At 35.6% G+C, this 26,181-nt stretch overlaps 2 protein-coding genes across 2 annotated transcripts in view; one reads left to right on the forward strand and one right to left on the reverse strand.

Annotated features, from left to right (window-relative positions):
* IRAK4 (interleukin-1 receptor-associated kinase 4) overlaps nt 1-18,743 on the forward strand; it is a 28,936-nt gene extending 10,193 nt beyond the window's left edge. Inside the window, exons 6-13 of the mRNA XM_004694785.2 lie at nt 1,193-1,353; nt 2,189-2,253; nt 7,956-8,070; nt 8,800-8,909; nt 12,986-13,169; nt 14,725-14,787; nt 17,426-17,584; nt 17,737-18,743. Coding sequence (XP_004694842.1) covers nt 1,193-1,353; nt 2,189-2,253; nt 7,956-8,070; nt 8,800-8,909; nt 12,986-13,169; nt 14,725-14,787; nt 17,426-17,584; nt 17,737-17,772 — 893 coding nt within the window. The 3' untranslated portion in view covers nt 17,773-18,743. The remainder of the gene's footprint in view (nt 1-1,192; nt 1,354-2,188; nt 2,254-7,955; nt 8,071-8,799; nt 8,910-12,985; nt 13,170-14,724; nt 14,788-17,425; nt 17,585-17,736) is intronic.
* Nucleotides 18,744-24,324: 5,581 nt separating this feature from the next.
* TWF1 (twinfilin actin binding protein 1) overlaps nt 24,325-26,181 on the reverse strand; it is a 14,744-nt gene continuing 12,887 nt past the window's right edge. Inside the window, exon 9 of the mRNA XM_004694787.2 lies at nt 24,325-25,725. Coding sequence (XP_004694844.1) covers nt 25,555-25,725 — 171 coding nt within the window. The 3' untranslated portion in view covers nt 24,325-25,554. The remainder of the gene's footprint in view (nt 25,726-26,181) is intronic.

Here is a 26,181-nt window from a genome sequence, read left to right on the forward strand (position 1 = left end):
TGATGTAAAAATAAACTACTATATTATTAATATATGTGTGTGTGTGTGTGTGTGTATAGATAGATAGATATAGATATATATACCCCAGAGAGCTTTTTTGCCCCTTCCACCATATGAAGATATAGGAAAAGTCATCTGGCTGAAGCATGGCAAAGCGCTCATCAGAACCCCACCATGTTGGAACCCTGATCTCAGACTTCCCAGCTCCTAGAACTGTGCGCAATGTCTTTTGCTTATAAACCAAAAAATAAAAGTTAAAAAACTAAATCTTTCCTGTTGTTGTGCATTCTAGAAGTAGCTCTTTTAATCTTTCCTGTTGTTGTGCATTCTAGAAGTAGCTCTTTTTGCTTCTTCCCAATTTAGTAGGCACCATCTTCATTGTATTTGCCATTGTGCTATTAGTGAATAGAGGCAATAAGACATCTAAACAACCACAGAGGTTAAAAAATATAGTTAAATATTTACATAAAGTGAAAGGGCATTTTTTTATTCTATTTATATATTTTTACATTGTTTATTTTTGTACAAGTTAGATTTCTCCTCTCTGGTGTACTCCCTATAAAATTCACACCACCAAGACACCCATGAACCATCACCATAGTTTCTTGTGTTATTCCCGCCCCTGTTTTGGTCCCTTTTCCTCCCCTCTCCCTTCTGTGTGCCTCACATCTATAGTTTGCCTGAAAGTTTTGTTTTTTTCTCTTCCTGTCCCCTATACTTCTCCCACAAGTGAGACCATCTGATACTTTTTCCATTCTGACGTATTTCTCTGAGCATAATTGTTTCTAGCTCCATTCATGTTGCTGCAATGACATGAGTTTATCACTGAATAGTATTTTAGATCACTGAATTGTATTCCCTTGTGTATATAGACCTCATCTTGATCTCATCATCTGTTCTGAGCATTCAGGTTGTTGCCACATCTCAGCTATTGTAAATAGTGCTGCCATCAACATAGGCTGAAAGGGAATTTTAAAGGAAAAGTGACTAATGTTTGGAGTGGAGACTTATCAAACAGAAATCTCAAGAAAAAGCTTTAAATTTATATTTTCAAATGTTTTTATTCTCTCCCATCATGCCTAATCCAAAGTTGTGAATACTTGCATACTTCTGAAAGAATCAAATTGAGAAAATACTGACATTATGGAAACTTTTTCACTGAAACATTTTCTTCGTTATTTTCCTGACATAGGTTTCTACAGCTTTTCATTCTATGAATTGAAGAATGTCACAAACAACTTTGATGAACGACCCATTTCAGTGGGTGGTAATAAAATGGGAGAGGGAGGATTTGGAGTTGTGTATAAAGGCTATGTGAACAACAGAACTGTAGCAGTGAAAAAGCTTGCGACGGTAGGTGATGTTTTCAGGATTAAAAATAATTAAGGAAGCTTTACTTCCTAATGTGCTTATAAATGTTAATCCTTAGACATATATTATTTTAGTGGGTCTTACCTTACATCATTCTGAGCTGGAAGTTCTTAACATTTAAAAAATCTGTTAAAAGCCATTTATTCCCTGCACACATACTTATGATTATATATATATAATTTAGAGAGTTTCATAAGCTAGAGACCCTGCTCTCCTTAATGATTCTGCATAATCAAGATTTAAAAAGTAAGTAAAAATGACATTCTCCATTGCTCTTCTCATTTAAAAATAAAATTTAGAGACTATTCATTAAGGGAAAAAAAGGAAAAATTTCCTGCCTGTTTTCTTTGTTCCCATTTCTGCTTGGTGTTCAGAGTTTATTCACTGGTTATATTCTAACAGTTTCAATATAACATTTATATAACAAAGATAAACATTCTTTGTCATGTATGTTGCAAACATTTGCAGGTTTGCTTTTTTTTTTTTTTGGCCTATGAATTTATTCATGTTTTTAGTCACAGATTTTTTTCTAAGTGTTTACACAGTTACGTCACATATCATTTCATTTTGTTGCCATAATAATTCAATGTTTATATAATTTATACAATTCTTTCCTTCAGCTAACCAACCCAGATCTTAAGCAAAAATCACTAATATTTCCAGTTTTCAGTAATCTAGAAAGTGTCAAGAATAATACGGTACTATTTTAGAGAAATAGAATCAGCCAGCACATCTCTTGTACTTCTTTCTAACTTCAAGCACAATAACTTCTAGGTAATTGTATTGAATAAAATTGTATATCATTTTATTTTTTCAGATGGTTGACATTAGTACTGAAGAACTGAAGGAACAGTTTGAACAGGAAATAAAAGTAATGGCAAAGTAAGTCAATGTGGCAGTGTGGTACAGCCAAAAAGAACACTAGTTTATTGTGTGCCATGAACTACTGATACTCATTTTCAAATATGTAAAATTAAGATCAAGATTTAAGGAATTAAAGAATTTTTAATCTGTAATTATGTGACTGCCTAAATTCGCATGCTAAAGACCTAAATAGTATTAAATCATATTTTATTTATTTCCCCATCACCTTCCCTTGTTTTTTCCCTTCCCCCTTTTTTTTTAAAATTTTTTTTTTTAAGATTTATTTATTCATACAGAACTGGGGTACAGGCCAGAGATGCGGAGGGTAAGAGGATTCACCAGGGACAGAGTGGGGAACAGAACAGGCAGATCGAGGAAGTACACTGCTGAGGGGAGCAGTGGGCGGGCCAGGAGAGTCTGCCTGGCCATGTGGATCTCCTCCGGGGCAGGCGCAGATCGAACTCATGCAGAAGTGGCTTAAGCTTCTCAGTGCTGTGCTTTAACCCGCTGCGCCACCAGGGAGGGCCCACCTTTCCCTTTAACCTTAGCACATAATGTTTTTTTGGTGTCCACTATTTTTTGAACATGTTTATGTTGCTTGAATATCCAGTATTGTTTCTTATCATCCTATCTTAATTTGTTTCAAATAGTTCTCTCAGATTAATTTCAGTCTGTTGAAAATGGCACTATTTTAGTATTTTATCCTTTTTATGGAAATGTAATACTCCCTATTGTGTACATACTGCATCTTCTTGATCTGCTTGTGTTTGGTTTTTGGTGTGTGTGCGTGTGTGTGTATGTGTGTCTAGAACTGTGGTATAGGCCAGAGGTGCAGGGGGTGAGAGCAATCACAGAGACCAAGTGGAGAGCAGAACAGGCAGATATACTGAAGTCCACTGCTGATGGGAGCAGCAGGTGAACAGGAGAGATTTGCTGTGATCTGTGGATCAGCTCCCTGGCTGGGGATCAAACTCAAACCTTAGCGATTAGGAGTCTTGTGATTTCACCCTTGCGCCACCAGAGATGTCTGATCCATTTGTTCATTGAAGGAGATTTAGGCTGCTTCCTGGTCTAACTATTGTAAATAATTTGCTGTAAATATTGTGGAATATTGGGGATTTTTGTTGATAGTTTCAATCTGTGGTTCTCTATGCCCAACAGTGGGATTGCTGGGTCATAATTTTTTTAAGATAAATTTAGTCTGCTTTCCAAAATGGTTTCACCAGTTCACATTTCCACTAGCAGAGCAATAGGGTTCTTTTATCTCTTTTATATAAGTGACAATGAACATTTTTGTGTATGTCTTTTGGCCTTCTGGATATCCTCTTTGGTGATTTGTCTATTCATATCTACTGCCCATTTGTTAATTGGGTAATGTGTTTTTTTTTTTATTGTTGAAGTATATGAATTTCTTATAGATCTTAGATGTGAATCACTTATAATTTGTTGTATAAATGTGTAAACATTTGTATAAGTATTTTCTCCCATTCAGTCAGGTATCTATTTAATCTTCTTGTATTTTCTTTTGCTGTGTAGAAGCTTTTTAAACTTGAAGTAATCCCAATTGTTTATTTTTATTTTTAGTTCTCTTGCCACAGGGTTCAATTTATTCAAAATAGCTTTATCACTGATACCTTGGAAGCTATGGCCAATGTTTTCTTCTATGTATTTTATTGTTTCAAGACTGACATCTAAATCTTTACAACATTGGAATTTACTTCTGTGTATGGTATTAACCAGTAATGCAACTTCATTCTGTGTTAATGGTTTCCAGTTTTACTAGAACCATTTATTGAAGAGACCGTACTTTCCCCATTTTATAGTCATTGCTGCTTTATCATAGATTAGGTGATGGTATGAGTCATTAGGCTCAATGATTCATTCCACTGATCCAGTCTCTTGATAGAGAAGTTTATGTGCTCTGACCCAATTCACTCTATATCTATTCTCTGTTAATGAGCCTCAGATTCAAACCAGGACTCCTCACTCTCTGCTCCCACTTATGTGGCTCTCCTGCAGTGCACTCAAGATCCTGAGGTCTACTCATGCACCCGTATCCACTGCAGTGCCCTGTTTTGGACAGGGGCTTTGCACTTCCGCTGCTTTTCCTCCTTGACTGTTATGTTGCTCTATTATATTCAAGAGTTCATTTAAGCATTCTTCCTACCCCTTTCAGTAGGGCTGGAATGCTACTTATTGTGCCTGGTGGTAGTCACTTTTGTTCTCAAGGGCTTACATTGGTTTCGTTGTGTTTGGAGGAGGCAAGCTCAGTGTTTTATCTTCATTCTGCCACTATCTTGCCCATCTCCTCATCATTGTTCTAAGTCATAGCAAAATCACATGGAATTTCAACTATCATTCATTATCATAATTTCTGCTCCCAGAACTCATAGGAGGTCAACTTTAGAGGTACTCTTTAAAAAAGTATTTATAGGTTAATAATCAATAGGTCCTTAGGTCCTTAGATACAAATAAAGCAATGTTATATGCATGAATACATAAAGGCAGTGACCCAATATGGTAGAAAATTGTTAGATATCATCAAAAAGGGCAGAAATCAGGAAATTTATTCTAATAATTGTAGTGATCCATATTTGGTGTATGTTATATGCTTTATTACACAAAAATGCCACACAGCACAATGCATTCTCATTCAACCCTTGCAACCACTGTTACAGGTTCACCCCATTTTTTTAAACTGAGATTTAGAAATTTTTAATAACTTGCCCAAGGCCACACAGCCAATAAATATTAGAAGTGGATTTCAGTTGAAGATCTGTCTGACTTCAGAGCTTGAGCTTTTGATCTGAAACCCAGTGGGATATATGAATTTACATTATTTATATCTACTGCTGTAAATCTCAAATTCTAGTTGCTTTACTTCAAGAAAGAAATAAGAAACTGGATTTCATTCATTCAAAGTAAAAACAACTGTAAGTGACTGACAAAAAGTTAAAACTATTTCTTTCAGTATCTTCTTTCCTCACCCTTACCCTCATTCTTCAACCTTAAAGTTATGAGCTCAAAGTGGGTAATCAGGAACATATTTAAGTAGTAAAAATCTCAAATATGTCAGAGATAACTATTTCTGATATTTTTATATGTTTTATATTTATTAATGTATGAAGTTTTTAAAATCTCACTACAAATAACTTTAGAACATTTTACAGCTTACACTATTCTATCATATGAGAATTATATTTTATTTAACCAGTATTCCACTAGAATAATGACTAAGTTTCAAGTTTACAAAATAAAGGTCCTTTAAATCTCTCTGTCCATAGATCTTGAAATGCATCTCTGTTTCATCAGCAAGAGTCCAAGAGTTACTGGTTCAGAATGTGTGAACATAAAGACAAACTAAGTATAAGAACAAATGACTTTATAGAAAAGTCATGGTAATTTATATTCCTACCAGCAATTTATTACAATTCCAAACTTCATGCCCACCTCCACCATTGAATATCACCACTTTGTTTTAATAAGTTGTAGTCCCTGGACCTTATTACAGAATAACATTGCCAAGTTTCCTAACTCTGTACTTACTAGTTTTCTCACCTATGAAATCAAATAGTAGTTGTACTCTATGTTAAGGTATTGTAAGGTTTAAATAAAACCAAGTCAACTAAATTCCCACAATACCTTGTATAAAGTACAAAATCAGCAAATTTTTAAAGCATTTTTTCTCTCTAAATTTATTTATTTATTTATTTTCTTATCTATGGTAATTGGCTTCTCCCCTACAGTTTGTTCCTTTTGCTCTCCAACCACTACAGCACCCATGAGCAATCACCTCAGTCCCTTGCAATCTTCCATCCCCTGTTTATACCCTCTCACCCTCTCCCTTGCTGTATACCTCAGACCTATGGTTAGCTTGCAAGCTTTATCTTTTTCTTGATCTTTTGTTTGATTTCTCTCTATTTCCCATATTAGTGAAACCATCCAATATATATCTTTTCCCTTTCACTTATTTCACTTAGCGTAATCCTTTTCAGCGCCATCCATCTTCTTATAAATAGAATGATTCTGTCTCATTTGATAACTGAGTAGTATTCTTTTGTATATGTATACTAAACTTTTTGACCCATTTGGGGACATTTGGGTTGCTTCCATATCTTGGCCATTGTAAATAGTGCTGCATTAAGCATAGGAGTGCAGGTTTCCTTTTGAATTAGTATTTTCATGTTCTTTGGGGAGATTCCTAGGAGTGGAATTACTGGATCACCTGGTAGCTCCACTGGTAGTGTTTTAAGTAACCTCCACATAGTTTTCCATATTGGCTGGACTATTCTCTATTCCTACCAGCAGTATAAAATGGTTCTTTAACTCCAGATCCTCTGAAGCATTTGTTTCCAGATTTTTTAAATATGTGCCATTCTCACAGGTGACAGGTGTGAGGTGGTATCTCACTGTGGTTTTGATTTGCATTTCCCTGATAATTAGTGATGTTAAACAGTTGTTCATATGTCTTTGACTATTTGCATTTCTTCTTTGGAGAAGTGTGTTTTCAGTTGGCTTTGTTTTTATTGAGCTGTGTAAAGATTTTGTAGATCTTTGCTATCATCCCTCATTGGTTGTACAGAGTGCAAATATTTCCTTCTATTCAATAGGATGTCTCTTTGTTTTGGTTACTAACTCTTGCTGAAAAGAAGCTTTTAAACGTATTTTTAAAGTGTGCCTGTTTGTTAGAAAATGGATCTCTTATCACTTAAATTTGCACTTCTTAAATATATGACTATAGGAATTCCTAGTTAAAATTGTGAAATGTGGGGACCCTCTCTGATGGCACAACAAAGCACAGCCCTAAAAAACTAGCTATAGCTACTTCAGTGCTTCACAACAAAGCACAGCCCTAAAAAACTAGCTATAGCTAGTTCCATTCCCAGGCCAGGGAGCTGACCCACATGGAGCAGCAGACTTCTGTCTCACCCACTGCCCTCTCAGCAGTGTACTTCATCAGTCTGCCTGTTCTGCTCCTCACTCTGTCTCTGGTGAATCCTCTCAGCACCCCAGCACCTCTGGCCTGTACCCCAGTTCTGTATGCATAAGTAAATAAATCTTTAAAAAAAAATGAATGCCAGAATTACAGATCATTTCAACTGAACAAAATGAGTAAGCACTTACATGGCATCCTTACCATATTGTCGGTATATTTCACTTAATTCACTTGGACTATAGACTTAGGACTTTCAGCTCAGCCCAATTTCGTTTTACTATACCGCAGATGCCTACAATTTTGTCATACTTCACTTTTCAGTTGTGCTACTCTCTAGTATATAATTCAGAATAGGTTATAACTAATCAGAAATACTTAAGATCAGAAATGTAAGTTTTATGTGATTGAAGATCAGCTATCTATAAATCAATGTTTTGCATATATTAGAAAATTATTAAAAGGGTTATCATAAATGTTTGAACATATTTCTTGGTATCTTATTTATGCTATCATTGCACGTTGTGCTAACCAAAAGCGACTATCAGCCTAATCCTTAAACTATCGTAGTTTTCAACGATCTGAACTGTTAAGCTCTTACTATTACATAGAAAGAGATTTTACTTCTAATATCGATCCATATTAACACCAGTCCATAATCTACATTCACTATAAATTGGTCATAATATGTCATTTTTCGGTTTTTCTGCTAAAGCTCTAAATTGAATAACTTTCAACCTCCAGCTGAATTATCATAATAATTCTGAGTGGAATTTATTTGTCACAGATGTCAACATGAAAACTTAGTAGAACTACTGGGTTTCTCTAGTGATGGAGATGACCTTTGCTTGGTGTATGTTTACATGCCTAATGGTTCATTACTGGACAGACTGTCTTGCTTGGTAAGGTGTTTGTTCATCATATTGCTTGGCTTTCTGTTTCTGTGTTGAAATGCTATAATGTTCACTGTATAACAGAATCAGTTAACGTCCATTAATCTTAGTATTTTTTCTCTTCTCTATGAAAATCACATCGTTGATATGTAAACTGAAGTTTCCACTTTAGTGGGTGATAATCTAAAATTTAAAAATAGCAACCAAGGCTACACTTTGAAGATCCTCTTACATATTTTTATCAACAAAAAAAGCAACACCAACTCCCATTTGATTTTATTTAGAGGTTATTTTTGACAACTTTAAAATAGTCATAAATTCTGGGCCCTCCCTGGTGGCGCAGCGGGTTAAAGCACAGCACTAAAGAAGCTGAAACCACTTCCGCATGAGTTCGATTCCCGCCTGTCCCAGAGGTGACCACATGGCGTGGCAGACCTCTCCTGACCTGCCCGCTGCTCCCCTCAGCAGTGTACTTCCTCTATCTGCCTGTTCTGCTCCCCACTATGTCTCTGGTGAAGCCTTTCACCACCCCTGCACCTCTGGCCTGTACCCCAGCTCTGTATGCACAAATAAATAAATCTTAAAAAAATAAATAAATAAAATAAAATAGTCATAAATTCTTTGTTATAAATAAATGACTATTTTCAGTAGTTGCTTAGAAAAATATTCTGTCATATATTTTGTATAGATTGTTTTTATCCTTCACCTTTTTTAAAAATTGGTTCATTTCTTCTTAAGGATGGAACTCCACCACTTACTTGGCACATAAGGTATAAGATTGCTCAGGGGGCAGCAAATGGCATCAGTTTTTTACATGAAAACCACCACATTCATAGAGATATTAAAAGGTAAGTGCTAGTTTTAAAGTTTCAGAAAACCCTAATTAAAGAATAGCTTGTTCTCATTCTTTCTAGCCACTATTGATATGTAATGATTTAACCTAGAGCTTTCTCATAACGATGTCCAGTCTCATTCATTCAAAATGCAGTCGGCCTGTATTTAGTGCTCTTCCATGTTATTTTCTTGTTCTTAACAACTTTGCCTGGTTAAAATTATTTTATTTTCTGGATTATAACTTCTGGATCACCTTCATCTTTTGTGGGTACTTTTCAGTTCTGTTTCTTCTTTTTATCTATTTAATTAACACATTTTAATTAAGTGCTGGCTATATGCTAGATAAATGATATCATTAGCAAAATAACATAGAGTTTGACATCTGTCAAATGATCACAATAATACTAAAAGTAATAGAATTTTAGCATGTATCATTAGTATTTTAAAAAATCCCTGAGAAAGTCATAATTAAACCAAGATCCACACAACTTGAGGGCAGTTATAAAATTGGAGGAAAAAGCACGTTAAGCAGAAAGAACCGCATTTACTAAACCAATAGTGATAGGGAACATGGTAACAAGATGAATTCTAGGAATTGAAATAAATGCATTGTGCCTCAAGTGCAGAAATTGAAAGTGCTACTGATGTGAAATAAAATTATAGAGGTAGGTAAGGAGCTGAGACTAAGACCTGATAGACCAGGATGGAGATTTTAGTTTTATTGTAACTATAGTCAGATTTCATTGAAAATTATAACCAGGAACATGGCATCATATTACAGTTTTAAAATTGCTTTGACCAAAATTAAAGGACTAGTTGTAAGAAGGGACAGCTGAAGGGTATCTTAGAAGTCTATCATGTTAAAATTTTGTAAGGATAGTGAGGAGGCTAACATGATCATAGTTCATAGAAGAGAAGTGAACAGATTTAGAAATTAAATTGGTAGGATTTGCTGATATCTTTATTGCAAAGACATGAGAAAGAGACGTGTAAGGAGTGACTCTAGATGTATGGCTGCTAGAATTCATTTTGGATTGATTAGGGCATGATTCGCTTACATATATAATGAGCATGCAAGAGGACCTGGTTAGGGACAGGAAATTGGAGAGTGTGGGCAGTCTGACTTATTTTTGTGTACACATTGCATATAGTACGGATACAGGAGTGGAAATGTTAAACAGATAGTGTGACATACAGATTTGCAGCAAGAAAAATGAGCTGAAGTTATAAATCCATGTATTACTTGCATGCAGGTTATAATTGAAGCAGTCATATCATTGTATTCACTTAAGGAGAGATACAGACTCCAGAAAGATCCTGAAACCAATATATAAGGAACTGTCCTTTAAAAAAAGAAGATTTATTTATGCATACAGAACTGGGGTACAGGCCAGAGGTGCAGGGGCGATGAGAGTATTCACCAGAGACAGAGTGTGGAGCAGAATAGGTCGATTGACAAAGTACACTGCTGAGGGGAGCAGCAGGCAGGTCAGGAGAGGTCTGCTGCGCCATGTGGGTCACCTCCTGGGTGGGGATCGAACTTATGCTGAAGTGGCTTTAGCTTCTTAGTGCTGTGCTTTAACCCACTGCACCACAGGGAGGGCCCAGAACTTCTTTTTTAACTTTATTGGTTTAAATTTTGTATTGAAGTACCAATAGTTTACATCGTCATTAGTGTTTTGGAAGTATAGGACCTCCCCCTTTAGGTGTCCTCACCATAGCACACCCAGCACCATAGTACCCCTGGTCCTCCACCCTCATCCACTGTGCTCTCTCCCCACTTTGTTCTCTGAGAAACTTTAAGAGAATTGAAGGAGTCTCAGAGTCTCAAAATTACCAAAAAAAATATGGTATCCTTGAAAACAAGGAAATCAAAATTTCCCAAGAAGGGATAGTCAAATGAATCAGTTACTATTTAGAGTTCAAGATGGAAACTGAAAAGTAATCACTTGATTAGTGCCATGAAGGTCATTAGAGACCAACTTCCATGTAGTAGTTGGGTCAGAAGTAGGTGGTAGTTGAGAAAAAGGAAGCTGGAGAAACAAGCGTGAGTATAGACAAGTCTTTTAAGACCTTTAGACAGTGAATGGTAATAACTGGAGAAAGCTGTCATTCAGGAAACTTTTTTTTAAAGATTTATTTATTTATGCATACAGAACAAGTACAAGCCACAGGTGCAGGGGCGGTGAGAGGATTCACCAGAGACAGAGTGGGGAGCAGAACAGGCAGATGTACTGAAACACTCTGCTGAGGGGAGTATCAGGCAGGTCAGAAGAAGTCTGCCATCATGTGGATTGCCTCCTGGGCGGAGATCAAACTCATGCTAAAGTGGCTTTAACTTCTTAGTGCTGTGCTTTAACCTGCCATGCCACCAGGGAGGGTCCCCAAAACTTTTTTTTAATTAATTAATTTATTTTAAAATTTTACATAGCAGAACTGTGGTATAGGCCTTGGGTATGGGGGTGGGGAGACAGATGAGGGGAGTCTCAAGAGACAGAGTTGAGGGACAGTGAGGAACAGAATAAGCAGATCTACTGAAATTCATTGCTGAAGGGAACAGCCAGCGTTCCCGGGCTGTTCTACTTGGGCCAGCGTTTGAACTCAGGCAGGGGCAGATAACTTTGAGACTCAACCCCTAGGCTACCAGGGAGCCCCCAGGAAACTTTTTTTGATTGTAGAGACTAGCCTATACTTATATGCCTGTGGGAAGAGAGATACGATGTTACAACAGAAGTAGTTTGTAAAGTGAGTTATATATGAGTGTCTCTCAACCTGTATCTTTAGCCTCTAGTCCTCAATTTTCAGTACCTTCAGACTAACACATCTCGTCTAGATGTCCTAAGCAACGCTGAAATCAAAATATCAGAAGTCAATTTCTGTCAATAACTCTCGCAAGACAAAGTCTTCCTCTTGTATTCCTTTGCTGATCAAATGAAGTCACTGTTGTCCTATCTGCTAAGCTCCAGACTTTCTCAGGTTCCAAATCATACTCATTGCTAAATACTATTGAGTGTGCCTCAAAATTTGTACTTGTGTTTGCCCCAGCTCTTTAGTCTTCTATTGTCTCTTATTTGCTTTTTTATAAACCATCCCCCTCAACCTTTAACCATTCTGTGTGAGTTCTCATCTACTCATTGCCTGGTTATGACACTAAAAGTCAAGTCTGATAGCACCTACTCGGTACTGTGAACACTTTAGCCGGTATCATATTTGTCAAAGAATAAAGTTCAAATTCTCTTCATGTTCCATTGACACAAATTTCTTGAAACTACCATGTGTTTTTATGTTTTCATCAGTTTGTACATGTTGTCTGTAATTCCTTTCTTTTCCTCAATTAGCCATTAACTTCTTAAAAACATTTAAGACTAACCATGCTTTTCACTTGCTCATTAGAATTCTCCCTAGTTCTTCCAGGCACATGTTTTTTTCTTTCAAGATTTTGTACCTAATATCACTGTTAAAGGGAACTTACTGATTTTTAAAAAATTATTCATTAGACTTTAAATTATTCATACAACTTTATTACAAATTAAGATTTAAAGACTACCATGCCCAGTACCAAGCTGAAATACTATAGTAATCCTCAATAATAAAATTTTGTTGAATGGGAGTATGAATATATGAATGAATGTACATAAGAAATGCATTAAGATCAGTTTATCATATTTCTTCTTTGAAAAAGTTGAGATAATAAAGAAGAAAAGAATAAAGAAATGAGTAATTAGGATATATTGGCTGGGAATTTGTTTCTAATAAACTGAAAGGTGTAGAAAGTAAATAGGAAACTTTGAGGGAAATTACAATGTAATAACTTATTTGTGAAGTAATAAAAGTACTTCCTACAAATATGAATAGTTTCATTTCACTTTTATTCCCGTAAAATTTTTCTGTAAGAACAAAATGGAGCAATTATTTCTCTTTAGCACTAATTTAAATTCTAGATTTGGTTACAAAATTTTGGATGTTTATGTTGCATACTATGAAATAAAATACTCTGTAAATTATTTGTCCTTATGCATCTACCTTAGACACAGTTTGAATTACTTGGAAAAAAGAACATATTTTTCCTCTAAATTTTATATTTTTTCAGTGCAAATATCTTATTAGATGCGGACTTTACAGCTAAAATATCTGACTTTGGACTTGCACGGGCTTCTGGAAAGTTTGCCCAAACAGTCATGACTAGTAGAATTGTGGGAACAACGGCTTATATGGCTCCTGAAGCTCTGAGAGGAGAAATCACACCCAAATCTGACATCTACAGCTTTGGTGTGGTAAGTTTCATGTATAAATTAGTAACAATAGTTATTCTAACTATAACTGGAATTGCAGTAAAAATATTTTGAATATGCTGTTCTTGCTTGACTCTGCTATGTAAAATATAGACATGAATTGTTCTCTTTCAACTTTAGTTAAATGAGAAAGTTATAAAATCTCTCAATTTATAAAACATTTTCATTGTTTTTCAAAATTACTGCAAAAAAACTTTTTATCATATTATTCTTATGAATTAATATTATGCTTAAGTCATGTATAAAATACTATATACCCTTCATTGTCATATTTTTAAAGGAAATAAATATGCTTTGTCATTTCTTTGACGTAGCACTCTATTCCTAATACTTCTTTTTTTAAAAAAGATTTATTTATTATGCCCAGAACTGGGGTAGAAGCCAGAGGTGCAGGGGCAGCAAGAGGCTTCACCAGAGACAGAGCCAGGTACAGAATAGGCAGTTCAACGAAGTACACTGCTGTGGGGAGCAGCGGGCGGGTCAGGAGAGGTCTGCTGTGCCATGTGGGGCCAGGGTTTGAACTTGGACTGAGGCAGCCGTGGCTAGCTTGCAGTGCTGCATCCTAACCCTTTGTGCCATCAGGGAGGGCCCTCCTAATAATTCTTAAGGTGGAATGAGAGGCATGTGGGGGTGGTTACAAAAATTGGGCACTTCCTCATTTTAGTTTTTCATATATTTCATAAATAGGAATTGAAGTTCATAGAACTGTGAAATGAAGGCAAAAGAGTAAGGTCTAAAATTTAGAAAATAATACTCTGCTAAGAATAAGAAAAAAATGTTCTTGTGAAAAACTGCCGCAAGACAAGAAAAGGAGTGTTGAGTGGAGACTGTTCAGTAAGTTGCTAATAGGAAAAAACTATATTTGGGAGTGGATGAATTCCAAGAGTCTGTGAAGGAAGAAGACTGGTGAAGAGTGTCCACAGCTCCTGTGCTTTCTGCTGCGGTCCCTGAATGACATACACAGTGTGTGGAAATGATTATTCAGGTTTCACGTCAAGAGTCATGCTGGTCTCCCCCCTTGTACAAAATTAGACTATTCCTACAGGCCTCCTTATGGGCTAGGGGTTAAGTCCCAGCGCTGTCACCAACACAGCCTGAGTTCAATCCGCGGCCAGGGAGCTGACCCTCATAGAGCATAGCAGACCTCTCTTGTCTTCTCACCCTCTGCTCCTCTCAGCAGAGGATTTCAGTCAATCTGCCTGTTCTGCTCTCCACCCTGTCTCTGGTGAATCCCCTCAACTTCTGTACGTCAGGCCTACACCCCAGTTCTTCTATGCAAAATGAATTTTTAAAAAATAACACCATTCCTATTTGGTATGATTTGATAGGTTATTTTAGAAATAACCTACCACTGAATGCTTAAAACTTTTCCATATAAATTAGTAGTAATAAGCATTCCCAGACCCAGGAAATAACCTGCCAAATCATACCACAAATCATACCAAGCAGGAACATTCAGCTCTTGCCCACAGGAGTATTTGTATTCCTGTATGTTGTCTTTAGTGTTATATTAATGGATTTGTTTTTGTCTTCATAGGTTTTGCTAGAAATAATAACTGGACTTCCACCTGTGGATGAAAACCGTGAACCTCAGTTATTGGTAACTGAAAATTCATTTTTTTATTCCTTGTCTCTTTGCATTTATAATCTAAATTTATGCATATAAATTTAGAATCTAGAAAATCCATTTTCTCTTATAAGTCTTTCCATCAGGAGTTATACGTAGTCTACAAAAAGAGCATCAAATATTTCTAATCTAAGCCTGATGTGAGTTTTTGTGAGGCTTGAGAAAGTCACATATATCCTATGTTCTAGTTTGTGAGTAAAATCAAAAAAAAAGCTCAATTTCTGCTTTCTTCTCCAGTATATTTGTTTTTTGTTGTTGTTGTTGTTGTTGTTACTTTCAGGGTGAATACCAATAGGTTTTTCAGTTCAAAAACAAATAATAACATGGCTTCTAACTAAATTTATTTCAGGGTAGAATTGCTAGTAAAATTATTTATTCTTTTATGGAGTATTTTATTTATGAAATTATATAAAGTTATACTCTCTGTAGAGTTAAGCACTATTGACAAGTACATAAACAGACTAACTGAACACTGACACAATAGGGAAATTATGCCATGTCTTTTTTTCATATATAGTAAAGTTTAAAGTTTAAGAACTTAGAGAGTCTTTTTACCTACCATCATTTATAGGTTTTCTTAAAATTAAGTAATGGCACCAAAATTACATTTATATAACTATTCTACTGGGACAAAACAGTTTGTCAAATTCAGACAGTATCCATGTATCAAATTATTCCCTAAAATGGAGATTAGAAAATCAAAAGGGTCTGCCGTCATACTTTTTTGAAAAAAGCAATAAATACAATATTGTGGGTATCTCTTGTAAAACTGTACATTTAAAAATTTCTACAATATATTGGAAATGTAGTAATGAAATATTACATGCTACCTAATATTTTGCATTAATATATACTTACAGAACATAATTTTACTGTTTAAGGTTATTACTAAATTTTGGACTTTTTACAGTCATACATAAAAAAATGAAGTTTTGTCTTCATCAAAGAAATAAAATTTTCTGTCTCATTGTTAGAGGTCAGGGAAGATTATGCAGTATTTGACCCATTAGTGTATAGGCATAGATAAAACTTTGAATATATTGGACTATACAGAGAAAACACATGAGTTAAAAATATAGGAGGATGAGCAAAAAAGTATGGAGGCTAAAGATGGAATCCAGTGTTTTACTAACTTGCAACACTTTTTAAGTAAGTCTTACTTGTCTGATTTTCTATCCTCTTACTTAAGATTGTTTTCCCTTTCAGGGGGTTATAAAAGTAACAAAACTGTAACTTTTTTAAGGCTGTAAATACAATAAGGATGAAATACAGAAAAACATAAACTCCATCTTAGTCACAGTGAAAATCATAAAACTTATAAAGGAAAGATTCTACTCTTGCACTTAATTTTTAAGATTTGAATGTGTTGTGACTCTAAATTAAGATTTTGATAGAAGTGCAGCTTCTGAAAGTGAATCTTTTATTTATTTTTTTTAAAGATTTACTTCTGCATACATAACTGGGATACAGAGCAGAGGTACAGTTGTGGTGAGAGGATTCACCATAGCCAGAGTTGGGAGCAGATCAGACAGATCAGTGAAGTACTTTTGAGGGGAGCAGCAGGTGAAACAGGAGAGGTCTGCCATGCCAAGTGGATCACCTTCGGGGCAAGGATCAAACTTGTACCAAAGCGGCAGGGAGAGCCCAAAAATGAATATTTTAAAGTACCTTTACATCACTAGATTCTGCCGTTACACTTTCTAAATTCATCCTTGGAAACTGGAGTGTTTATAACCAACCTCACCTGGTCTTTTCCATCTGTATTAGTTTCCTGTAAAAAAAAAAAAAATTTCCCATAACTTGGGGTTTTAAATGACAGGTTTGTTCTCTGTTAGTTCTGGGAGCCAGAAGTCTGAAACCAAGGTTTTACAGGGTATTATTACCTTGAGTGTGGCTGTCACAGATAATCTGCCCCATGTCTTCCAGTTTTTTGTGGGTGCAACATTCTTGAGTTGCAGTCACGTTGGGCTTCCCTCCATACTGTCTTCTGATTTAGTCTGCTTTCTTTCTTGCATTTAGAGCTTACCTGGGTAGTCCTGAAAATAATTTCCTTCATTACATCTACAAAAACAGTTTCTCTCTAAATAAGATCATGTCCACAGGTTCTGGAGATTAGGACATGGATGTATCTTTTTGGGGATCTACCTCTCAACTCACTCTAACAGCCTACTCCTGTATCGCTCTCCTTATTCACTACTTTTTCATTGTGACCCTCTCCTGTGTGTCATCTTTTTTTTTCAACAATGTAAGTGCCCCTAAAGAAGTTTGCCTGTGCAGGGAGGCAGAATCTAGGTCCAGAAGTTGACATTGCATTATCAGAAGCACATCAGAAAACAGACCTGTGCTGGCAGCCTAGGAGAGACTACTCACTGGGGCCTGAGAGCCTCTATCTCAGTCACTAATAAAAATTAGAGGGCAAATAAATAGCTGATGGTATCTAGTAGGTAAGTATGCTTGTGTGTGTTTATGAAAGACTTCTCTTGTCTGTCTTCAATTTTTAAAGTAATACAAAATAGGTAAGAGTACATGTTATCATAAAGTAGGCTAAACCATTAAAATTTATATTTTTCCCTTGCATTTGAAATTCAAAATGTGAATGTTCATTTTAAAGCTGGATATTAAAGAAGAAATTGAAGATGAAGAAAAAACTATTGATGATTATGTTGATAAAAAGATGAATGACATCGATTCCACATCCATTGAAAATATGTACACTGTTGCTACTCAGTGTCTGCATGAAAAGAAAAACAAGAGACCAGATATTAAGAAGGTATTACTTATTACAATTACTTATAAAGCAAGGTATTCATTTTTACAAGTAAGAGGTAAGGCTGTGGGGTGTATCAAGTTTTCCCCCTAAGTGCACATTTCAAACCAATTCTTTTGTTTTTGATTTTGTTTTCTCTCTTTTTTTAATAAAAGGTTCAACAGCAACTGCAAGAAAGGACAGCATCTTAAAACTTGGCCTTTAAAACTCTTGGCTTTTCATCTATAGCTCTCCAAGACATGTTTTTAATTAAATTTTTTGTAAACCTTCTTGTCTTTACTGGAAGCATATATATTATTACAGCTTATGTAGCACCCCCAGCATATAGAACAAACAAAAGCAGAGCTACCATGTTGCTGCTTAGCCCTACCTTCCCACTGCTACCCCAGTTCTTATAGCAGTCTCTAAGACATCTCGAACCACACCAAACAGTTTGCAAACTACAGGATTAACAAAAAAAGTACTGAACCACAGGTTGAAAGGACCCATCACTGAAACCCAACTCAACTACTAATTGGCTGTAAAATTCCCAGTGTCTTTGAAACTTGATATTTTATTTGTGTGACTTTGGACTAATATTTGCTGTCTCTCTGATGGTTATAAAATCCTATTGCCATCATTATCTGTGGCATCATCTTCATAGTGTGCTATTTTAAACAATCCTTCACCACAACCCAATATGCCCTGACGGTATGTCATTTTCAGTGAAGTTCTATGGCAGAGTTGAAGGAACTTTGCAGATGCTGACTTAAAGTATCCACAGGGATACAGAAGTAGTGAAACTGAGAGTCTGTTGGCCTTGAGAAAGTAAACCACTGGACTAAAAAGAGTCACATTGGCTGAGATAAAGGGTGGCCTTAGAGATGAGAGCTACCTTCCAGTTACTAGCAAGGAAGACAAAATCCATACCACATAGGGGTTTCTGTTGAGATTAACTAAGTCATTTAATTTAGTTTTCATTTCAGCTAGCAAATGCTTCTGATAGCTTAGTTTACAAAGGTAATTTGAAAGGAGTACTGTCTTCCCTAAGAAGGCATTTAGGAATGTCTAAACAGTGTATAGCGAATAATCATTTGCTATGGCCAGTGTAATCACTTCACATAATTACTTTTTCTTATTTTTGATATTTTAATGTACTCTCCTAGTAAGTTCAAACATAGAATACAGTGTTATCAAATATGTCGTTATGTTTTGTATCACATGTACTTCTTTCTCTGTACCCTTCAACCAATTTCTTCTCATACTCTTTAAAGTATGTATTATTCTACTACAGAAGTGTACACACACAGGAATGACTTTTAAGTCATTCAAATTCTAAAGTAGTAAGTAGGAAAGCAAAAGCAATGAATTTGCAGAATGAATGAAAAATTGTATTCCTCAAAGAAATGGGGAGGGGGTGGAAATCATCTTATGAAATACTCTCAACTAAAACAGTAACTATTAAATTAGTTTACCAGTATTTCTTGGTTATTTTCTATGGTCCAGTTACCTGCCTGTGTTTCAGGCATTAAAAGCAATGAGCATATAAAAAGTGAACAGTGTATGGATTATAATTTTTCTGAAGAGCAGGGGGTAATCAACAACAAATACCCACCAGTCATTTGGAAGTCACTTGGAAGTACAAGATCCTGTGGCTAATGTTCAGGGGAACTACATAGAGGAAGCCATTGAGCAGTGTGTGATGGTCACAGATACGAGACTATAGCGCCCCTCTAAACAGTGGAAGTAGAAACCCAAGCAGTTGACTCAGAGTCTCTTCTGTTTTACTTTCTGCGTGAATGACATCATAAGTCATGAATTCTCATACCCCAGAAAGTGAAAGTGCTTAATATTAATCAAATAAACTTCGAAGTATGGTCAGTTGGATGGGAAGAAGAATCCTCTTTGTCTAAGTACCCTCTAGGTGCTAGACTCAAGGCAATAACATATTTATTAATGCAGATTTATAGTAGAGAAAAGTTAAGAGATTTTTGTGATTATTGACATTTAAGATATCAGAGAAAAAAGACTCCTATGAAGAACTACTTTTTCTCTTCCTTTTGAGTAAATACCAGAAAATACATCCTACAGTATCTGTTAATAAGTGGCAATTTGCAGGCCACAAATTATTAATTTGTAACTTTCAGAAAAGGAAAACCAGGACAGAACCTTGACATATGTTACCCCAAAATTCAAACTTTAAAGAATTCTTCAGGTGGTAAATAGTAGTTCTTTAATTATTTATTCCTCATTACAGCAGCAGGCACCTCACAATTTGTCCAATATGATGCAAATCCTTTAGTCTGATCCCATAGGGACCACTGATGTAAGCAGCAACCTGAAGCTCTTCTCCAGTCTCTTACTGAATCCAGTTTGAGAAAAGAAATCTTACACCCAAGGTTTTACTTTTCTTTCAAATTGGTTAAAGCATTTTTCCCCCCAAAATGCACATGAAGGGAAGTTGTGCTTTAGATCATGTGGGACAAAGACCATCCTGTATTCTAGTTGGTTTTCTTAGAATAGTAGAACTTTTGTAAGACTTCTCTAGAAAAACCTGAATTTCTCCTGCACTATATTGACCATTTCTCAATATAAAAGAAGACACTAAACACTCACTTCTGCCTAACCTAGAAGCTCTCTTCAATCAAGAAGTCAGACTAAAATTTAGTCTGGAAAGTGTGTCTTGACATATATCAGCTGTCGCTGGCAAAGACTGGGACATTTATTCGCTTAAGATGTTTAAAGAACTTTCTATCCACTTAGAAGCTGTTAACTAAGTTGAGTAGAGACTGTTCTAAGAAGCAGATGGACCTCCTATTAATTTAGATTAATTTAGATATTTACAGAGCCTTCTATCCCAAAAGAAATGAATACACATTCTTCTCAACACATAAGATTCTCAAAGCTCAGTCATATGCTGGGACAGAAAACATGTCTAAAAAACTGTATGAAAATATAAGTTATGTCAAACAGGTTTTCTGATCACAATTGCATAAGGTTGAAAAGCAACCACAAAAAAAAAAAAGAAAAAGAACTCCAGAAAATAGTCAAATATGTGGAGACTAAGAAAAATGTGTTTAAATAACTCTTGGATTGATGGAGAAATTAAAATCAAAAGTAGAAATAAAAAATATGGAGACTAATGAAAATAAAGAGAGGCCCTCCTGGTGGTGCAACAGGTTAGGACACAGCACTGCAAGCTGGATGCAGCCGCTTTAGTGGGAATTCAATCCCCTGTCCCAGAAGTGATCCACATGGTGCTTTAGACCTCTTCTGTCTCTCCCATTGCTCCCCCTCAACAGTGTACTTTGTCGATCTGCCTACTCTGCATCCCATTCTGTTTCTGGTCAATCTCACCGTCCCTGCTCCTCTTGCTTGTTCCCCAGTTCTGTATGCATAAATAAATAAATCTTTAAGAAAAGAAACAAACTACCAGGTCCAATGGGATGCATCAAAAGTGATATTAAGAGGAAAACAGAACATTACAGGAACATATAACTATTAACAAGAGATGTCTCAAGTAAATTAACTTTACACCTGAAGGAACAAAAAAAAAATAATGAATGAAACCAAAAATCAGTAGAAAGAAATTATTAAAATTAGAATGGAATAAACAAAATAGAAAGCAAAAAGAAGATACAAAAGATAACAAAACCAAGAACAGTTCTCAAAATAGGTGTGGAACATCCCCACACAAAGAGAGGAACTCCTGGCCCTCCCTCCTGGCGCAGCAGGTTAAAGCACAGCACAAAGGAGCTTAAACCACTTCCTCATGAATTCGATCCCCGCCTGCCCTGGAGGAGATCCACATGGCGTGGCAGACCTCTCCTGACCCGCCCGCTGCTCCCCTCAGCAATGTACTTCATCGATCTGCCTGTTCTGCTCCCCACTCTGTCTCTGGTGAACCTCTCACCCTCCACATCTCTGGCCTGTACCCCAGTTCTGTACAAATAAATAAATAAATCTTAAAAAAAAAAAAAAGAGGAACTCCAAATAAGACTTAGAAGTGAAGGAGGTGAAAACACAACAGTGAAAGTTAAAAAGGATCAGACAACACTACTAGGAATGTCTATATGCAAACATATTGCACAATCTAGAAGATATGGACAAATTTTTGGTACCAAGAACTGTCCAAGACTGAACCAGGTTGAGAGACAACTTGAACAGACTAGCCACAAGCAAAGAAATTGAAAGCTTAATCAAAAATTTCCCTACAATCTAGAACCAGATCGTTTCACTCTGCCAAACCTTTAGATTTCATACCTGTCATTTTCATTGTTTCACTCTGCCAAACCTTCAGAAGATTTCATACCTGTCATTTTCAAACTTCTCCAAAAAGATTAAAGAGAAGGGAAATTTCCCAAACACCTTTTATAAGTGAAGGGAAGGAAAAGGCAGGGCAGGAAACTAATGTTTCCCATGACTATATGTAAAAATCCTCAACAAGGGACTCTCCCTGCTGACACAATGGGTTAAAGCACTGCAGTATGAAGCTCTCCAAAGCCACTGCAGCACAAGTTTGATCCCTGGTCAGGGAGCTGACCCACATGACATAGTCAACCTCTCCTGACCCTCCCACTGCTCCCCTCAGCAGTGTATTTCAGTAGATCTGCGTGTTCTGCTCCCTACTCACTCTGTCTCTAGTGAATCCTCTCAACTACCACACTGGCCTGTAATCCAGTTCTGTAAGCATAAATAAATCGTTTTTTAAAAAAATCCTCAATAAATCTGGACCCATCGAATCCAGCAGTATATTAAGAGAATCATCCATCATGATCAAGTGGGAGTCATTCAAGGATGCAAGATTGGTTCAACATATGCATTTATCACATTAAAAAAAAAGAATAAAAATCAAATAATTATTTCAATAAATGCTGAAAAAGTATGACAAGATTCGATACCTATTTATTATGATTTTTAAAAAAAGACCTCAATGTAATGACAATAAAAGGAACATCTCAACATAATAAAGGTCATAAATGCAAAATCTATAACCAATCTCATACTAAATGTTGAAAAACTGAAAACACTTCTCAGAGCAGGAACAAGACAAGTATGTCCTTGTCCTAGCCAAAGTAATTTGGAAAGAAAAAGGCATAAAAGGAATCCCAATTGGGACAAGGGAAGTGAAGCTATCACTATTTGCTGGTGACTTAATAATATACTTTGAAAATCCAAAAGGCTCTACAAAAAAACCTACAACAAATAAATGAACACACGCAGGAAATACTACACTACAAAGGAGGGGCCAGATATTGTTACCATGAAATACCAGTACTAGTAATACTTGTGAAGTTTGTTGAAAGAATGGTGTTTGTCGGAAGGGGATGAGGGGCAGGGGTCAGAAGGCTCACAGCTATCTATATTATTTAAGGCAAACTGTATCTGCTGTGGCTACATGAGTTTCTTGGGGAACCAAAGGATTATGGGCCCACAAACTGTATCGTAGTCTCTAATGTGAAGGCCATGTATCTTTAAAAGAAAACCTACCATTCTTGTGGCTGATGGCTGTATTGCAGAGGATCTATGAAGGGTACAGAATGAACCATAACTACCTAAAGCACATTACTTTTCAGTAGAAATTCCTTAGAGAAGTTAACTTATTTAAGTACTATTTTTAAAATCAGCCCTTCCAAGAATTACCCCAACATTTGGGAAACTACTGTCAAATACTTTGTCAGTAATAAAACTCTCTTAAAGGGCCAATTTGATACTGAATGGCACACAGGAGAGCATTCCATATTCATGGGATGAATGAATAGCATGTCTCTTAAGACTTTCATGTCAAGTATGTTAGTCACCTTCTATCACTGTAGGGTGATAGCACTGTAGGGCCTTTCTATCACCGTAGGAACTATAAAATGCATGCTATTTTCATTCTTATAGCAGTGGAAAAGTTCTAATCTAAGTTTTCCTAGATTTTAAGTATAATTAAAATTCTTTTAGATTTGGTCAAATTAACAACTGAATGGATAAATGGATTCCTAACTTACCACCAGTTATGCACTATGCAGAATTATCCAAACATTTTTAAAAATAAAGATTATACTAGAAAATAAACTTAGTACACAATTTAAAGAGAAAAGATTTTTATTGCAATATAAAATGCACTTATAAAATGTCCACAGAAGGCATGTACTTCTTCACTGCTATATAAATTTATTGGGAATACTTTATTCATCTCCTATTGTTATGACAACGCCATCTAAAACATACTGTAAACGATGAGTTATACTCTATATAACAAACGCATCACTGATTTTCAGCAATCATTGGTTTAATAATAATTAGTTTAAGACTATATAATCACATCTATATTCTGGAATGTCCATTGACTTTCATGTAGTGTAGTAGAATTTAGAGTATAATTGCACATGAATGGTACATAAAAACATTCACTACTAAATTACTTTATACCTTCAAGATGGATTAACAGTCTGCTGGCTGAATAACAGCTTCTATTCTGTTCTACAGCACAGTTCCAGGACTTGCAACGCAGTGATCTGTGTGTGTCTGTGTGCATCCATGGGACAACGTAAAGTCTACCTTTAGTAAACAAGTGCAATATTACTGTTGATTGTTTTGCATGTTTAAATATTATAGTCTGATTATTTGTAAACAAAACTCCATACAAACATTTAATAATTGTAGGGAAAAAAATCCATTATTCTAATATGCTTTGCTTGACAGATAATGGATTTCTGAAAGGTGCATATACTTCCTTAGATAATAAAGTATAAAAATGTGTGTTTCATACTTTATACTATGAAATGTCCATTTCTATTATCTGTTTTATGCAGCATAAAGTTTAGGTGAAGAAATTCTAAACCTTGGATCTCCACAGTTCATTTAGAAAACTCCTTAAGTTATGGCTCCTGCAGCAGGTTAAAATATGAAGTGTTCTAGCTCCCTCTACTTCAAGTATCAACGAAAAATGAGGCTCAAAATCTCTGTAGACTGTAACTGAAAATGCAAAGCTTTAGAAAACAGATGTTTTAAGATAAAGTATAAACTGAAACAAGCTTCTGAAGTGTACATCTGTGTTAGGGTGGTAAGTACCAGGACTTCAATAAGAATTATTAAATCTGAATATTTGCTCAAAAATGGTCAAAGAACACAATACACCTTATGCAATATACACAGGTGGAAAAGAAGTAGCATGTTTAAAACCTGCTCACATTATTGACTTTAGTGGTAGTGTTGGGTATTAATTTAATTTTCAACTCATACATAAATATTTGTCCTTATGATACTTCTAATGAAATGACTTACTTTTGAAATAGAAATTTTTAAGCACTAAAACAGAATTTACCAAAGCTGTCTCAACATTCTTTCAATGTCATCAGAAATCCTGCGTTATAGAAAATATCTGTACCCTTGAAGGTTTCAGAGTGAGCTGATCTTCTGAAATTTTAATGCCATTTAAAAAACAAAAAAATCAAATAGAAAAGACTGCTGCATTAAAGCATTGTTCCTAAAAGCTGCAGACATGATCCCTCATCTGAAAGTTAGCACTGTTCTTAGAGTAAGCGGCTTTCCACCTTCTCCTAGGCACACTAAGCGTCCAGCTTAGAAAATAATATAACCTGGCCATTAACATAATCATTATGTGTATGAGTATTTTAGTCATTCCCATTCCCTTAATGAAAAAAAAAAAATCGATGTTTCATCAAACAGTGTATCTTACTTTGAGACATTAGACTTTCTATAATTGGCCCAACTGTATAAAATTTCAGTTATGTGAAATTATCACTATGAAAACAGTGTGACAAAACTAAATATTACTATGTCAAACCTTTTTCACTTTAACTCAAAAATAGAAATCATGAGTTTTCTTATAACATTAATTTTAAAAACACACAGAAGTGAAAAGTGCTATTTTTCAAAAAGTACATTTTCCCCTACTATATATCAATATGGAATGATTTCAGTTATCCTGTACTAAAAGCTGGAGTTTTATAAAACTAGTATTATAGTACTTAATAACAGTGTTTTTAATCAGTAGTGGCTTCAGTTTCAGCTGGACCTCTGATTAGTCTTCTAATTCCTCTTTTTCCTGCAGGACCTTTGGGTTTTGCAAAACTCTGCTTATGTGCATGCTGCTTGGGGTGTACTTCTTCATAAAGGAAGTCTGCAGTCAGCTCATCCCCATTGTCTATCTCTATCTGTAAGAGATGAAATTAGTAAGTAAAATGCATTATGACGACACCCAACATTTAAAGCCTAATATAGTAACAATTCAATTGTTATATATGAATGCTCACAAACAGATGCATAAAACACATTCCAGGGAGAGCAAATCAGGACCACATGCAAATGGTTTTCACTTTGTTTTGGTTAGCAGAGAAGGAATGAAAGGGATACCAAAGTAGTTGCCTGAAATATGTAATTCTTTCTACTTGGTTCCATTTGGTTCTTTCTTTTCCAACTTAATGTCTAAAAGTAGAAGCCACTATTATATTCTCAAGTTGTTTTATTTTGCTATGTTTATGTATATTCATGGCCCATTCATTTGGGTCACTTAAAATTACTCTAGAACAGAGCTTGGCAAACTATGGCTTGAAGGCCAAATCTAGTCCACATTAAGACCATGATTTACATTTTTAAATTTTTTTTTTTTT

Source organism: Condylura cristata, unplaced genomic scaffold (genome assembly GCF_000260355.1).
Source record: "Condylura cristata isolate star-nosed mole 26May11 unplaced genomic scaffold, ConCri1.0 scaffold00047, whole genome shotgun sequence".
Lineage (NCBI taxonomy): Eukaryota > Metazoa > Chordata > Mammalia > Eulipotyphla > Talpidae > Condylura > Condylura cristata.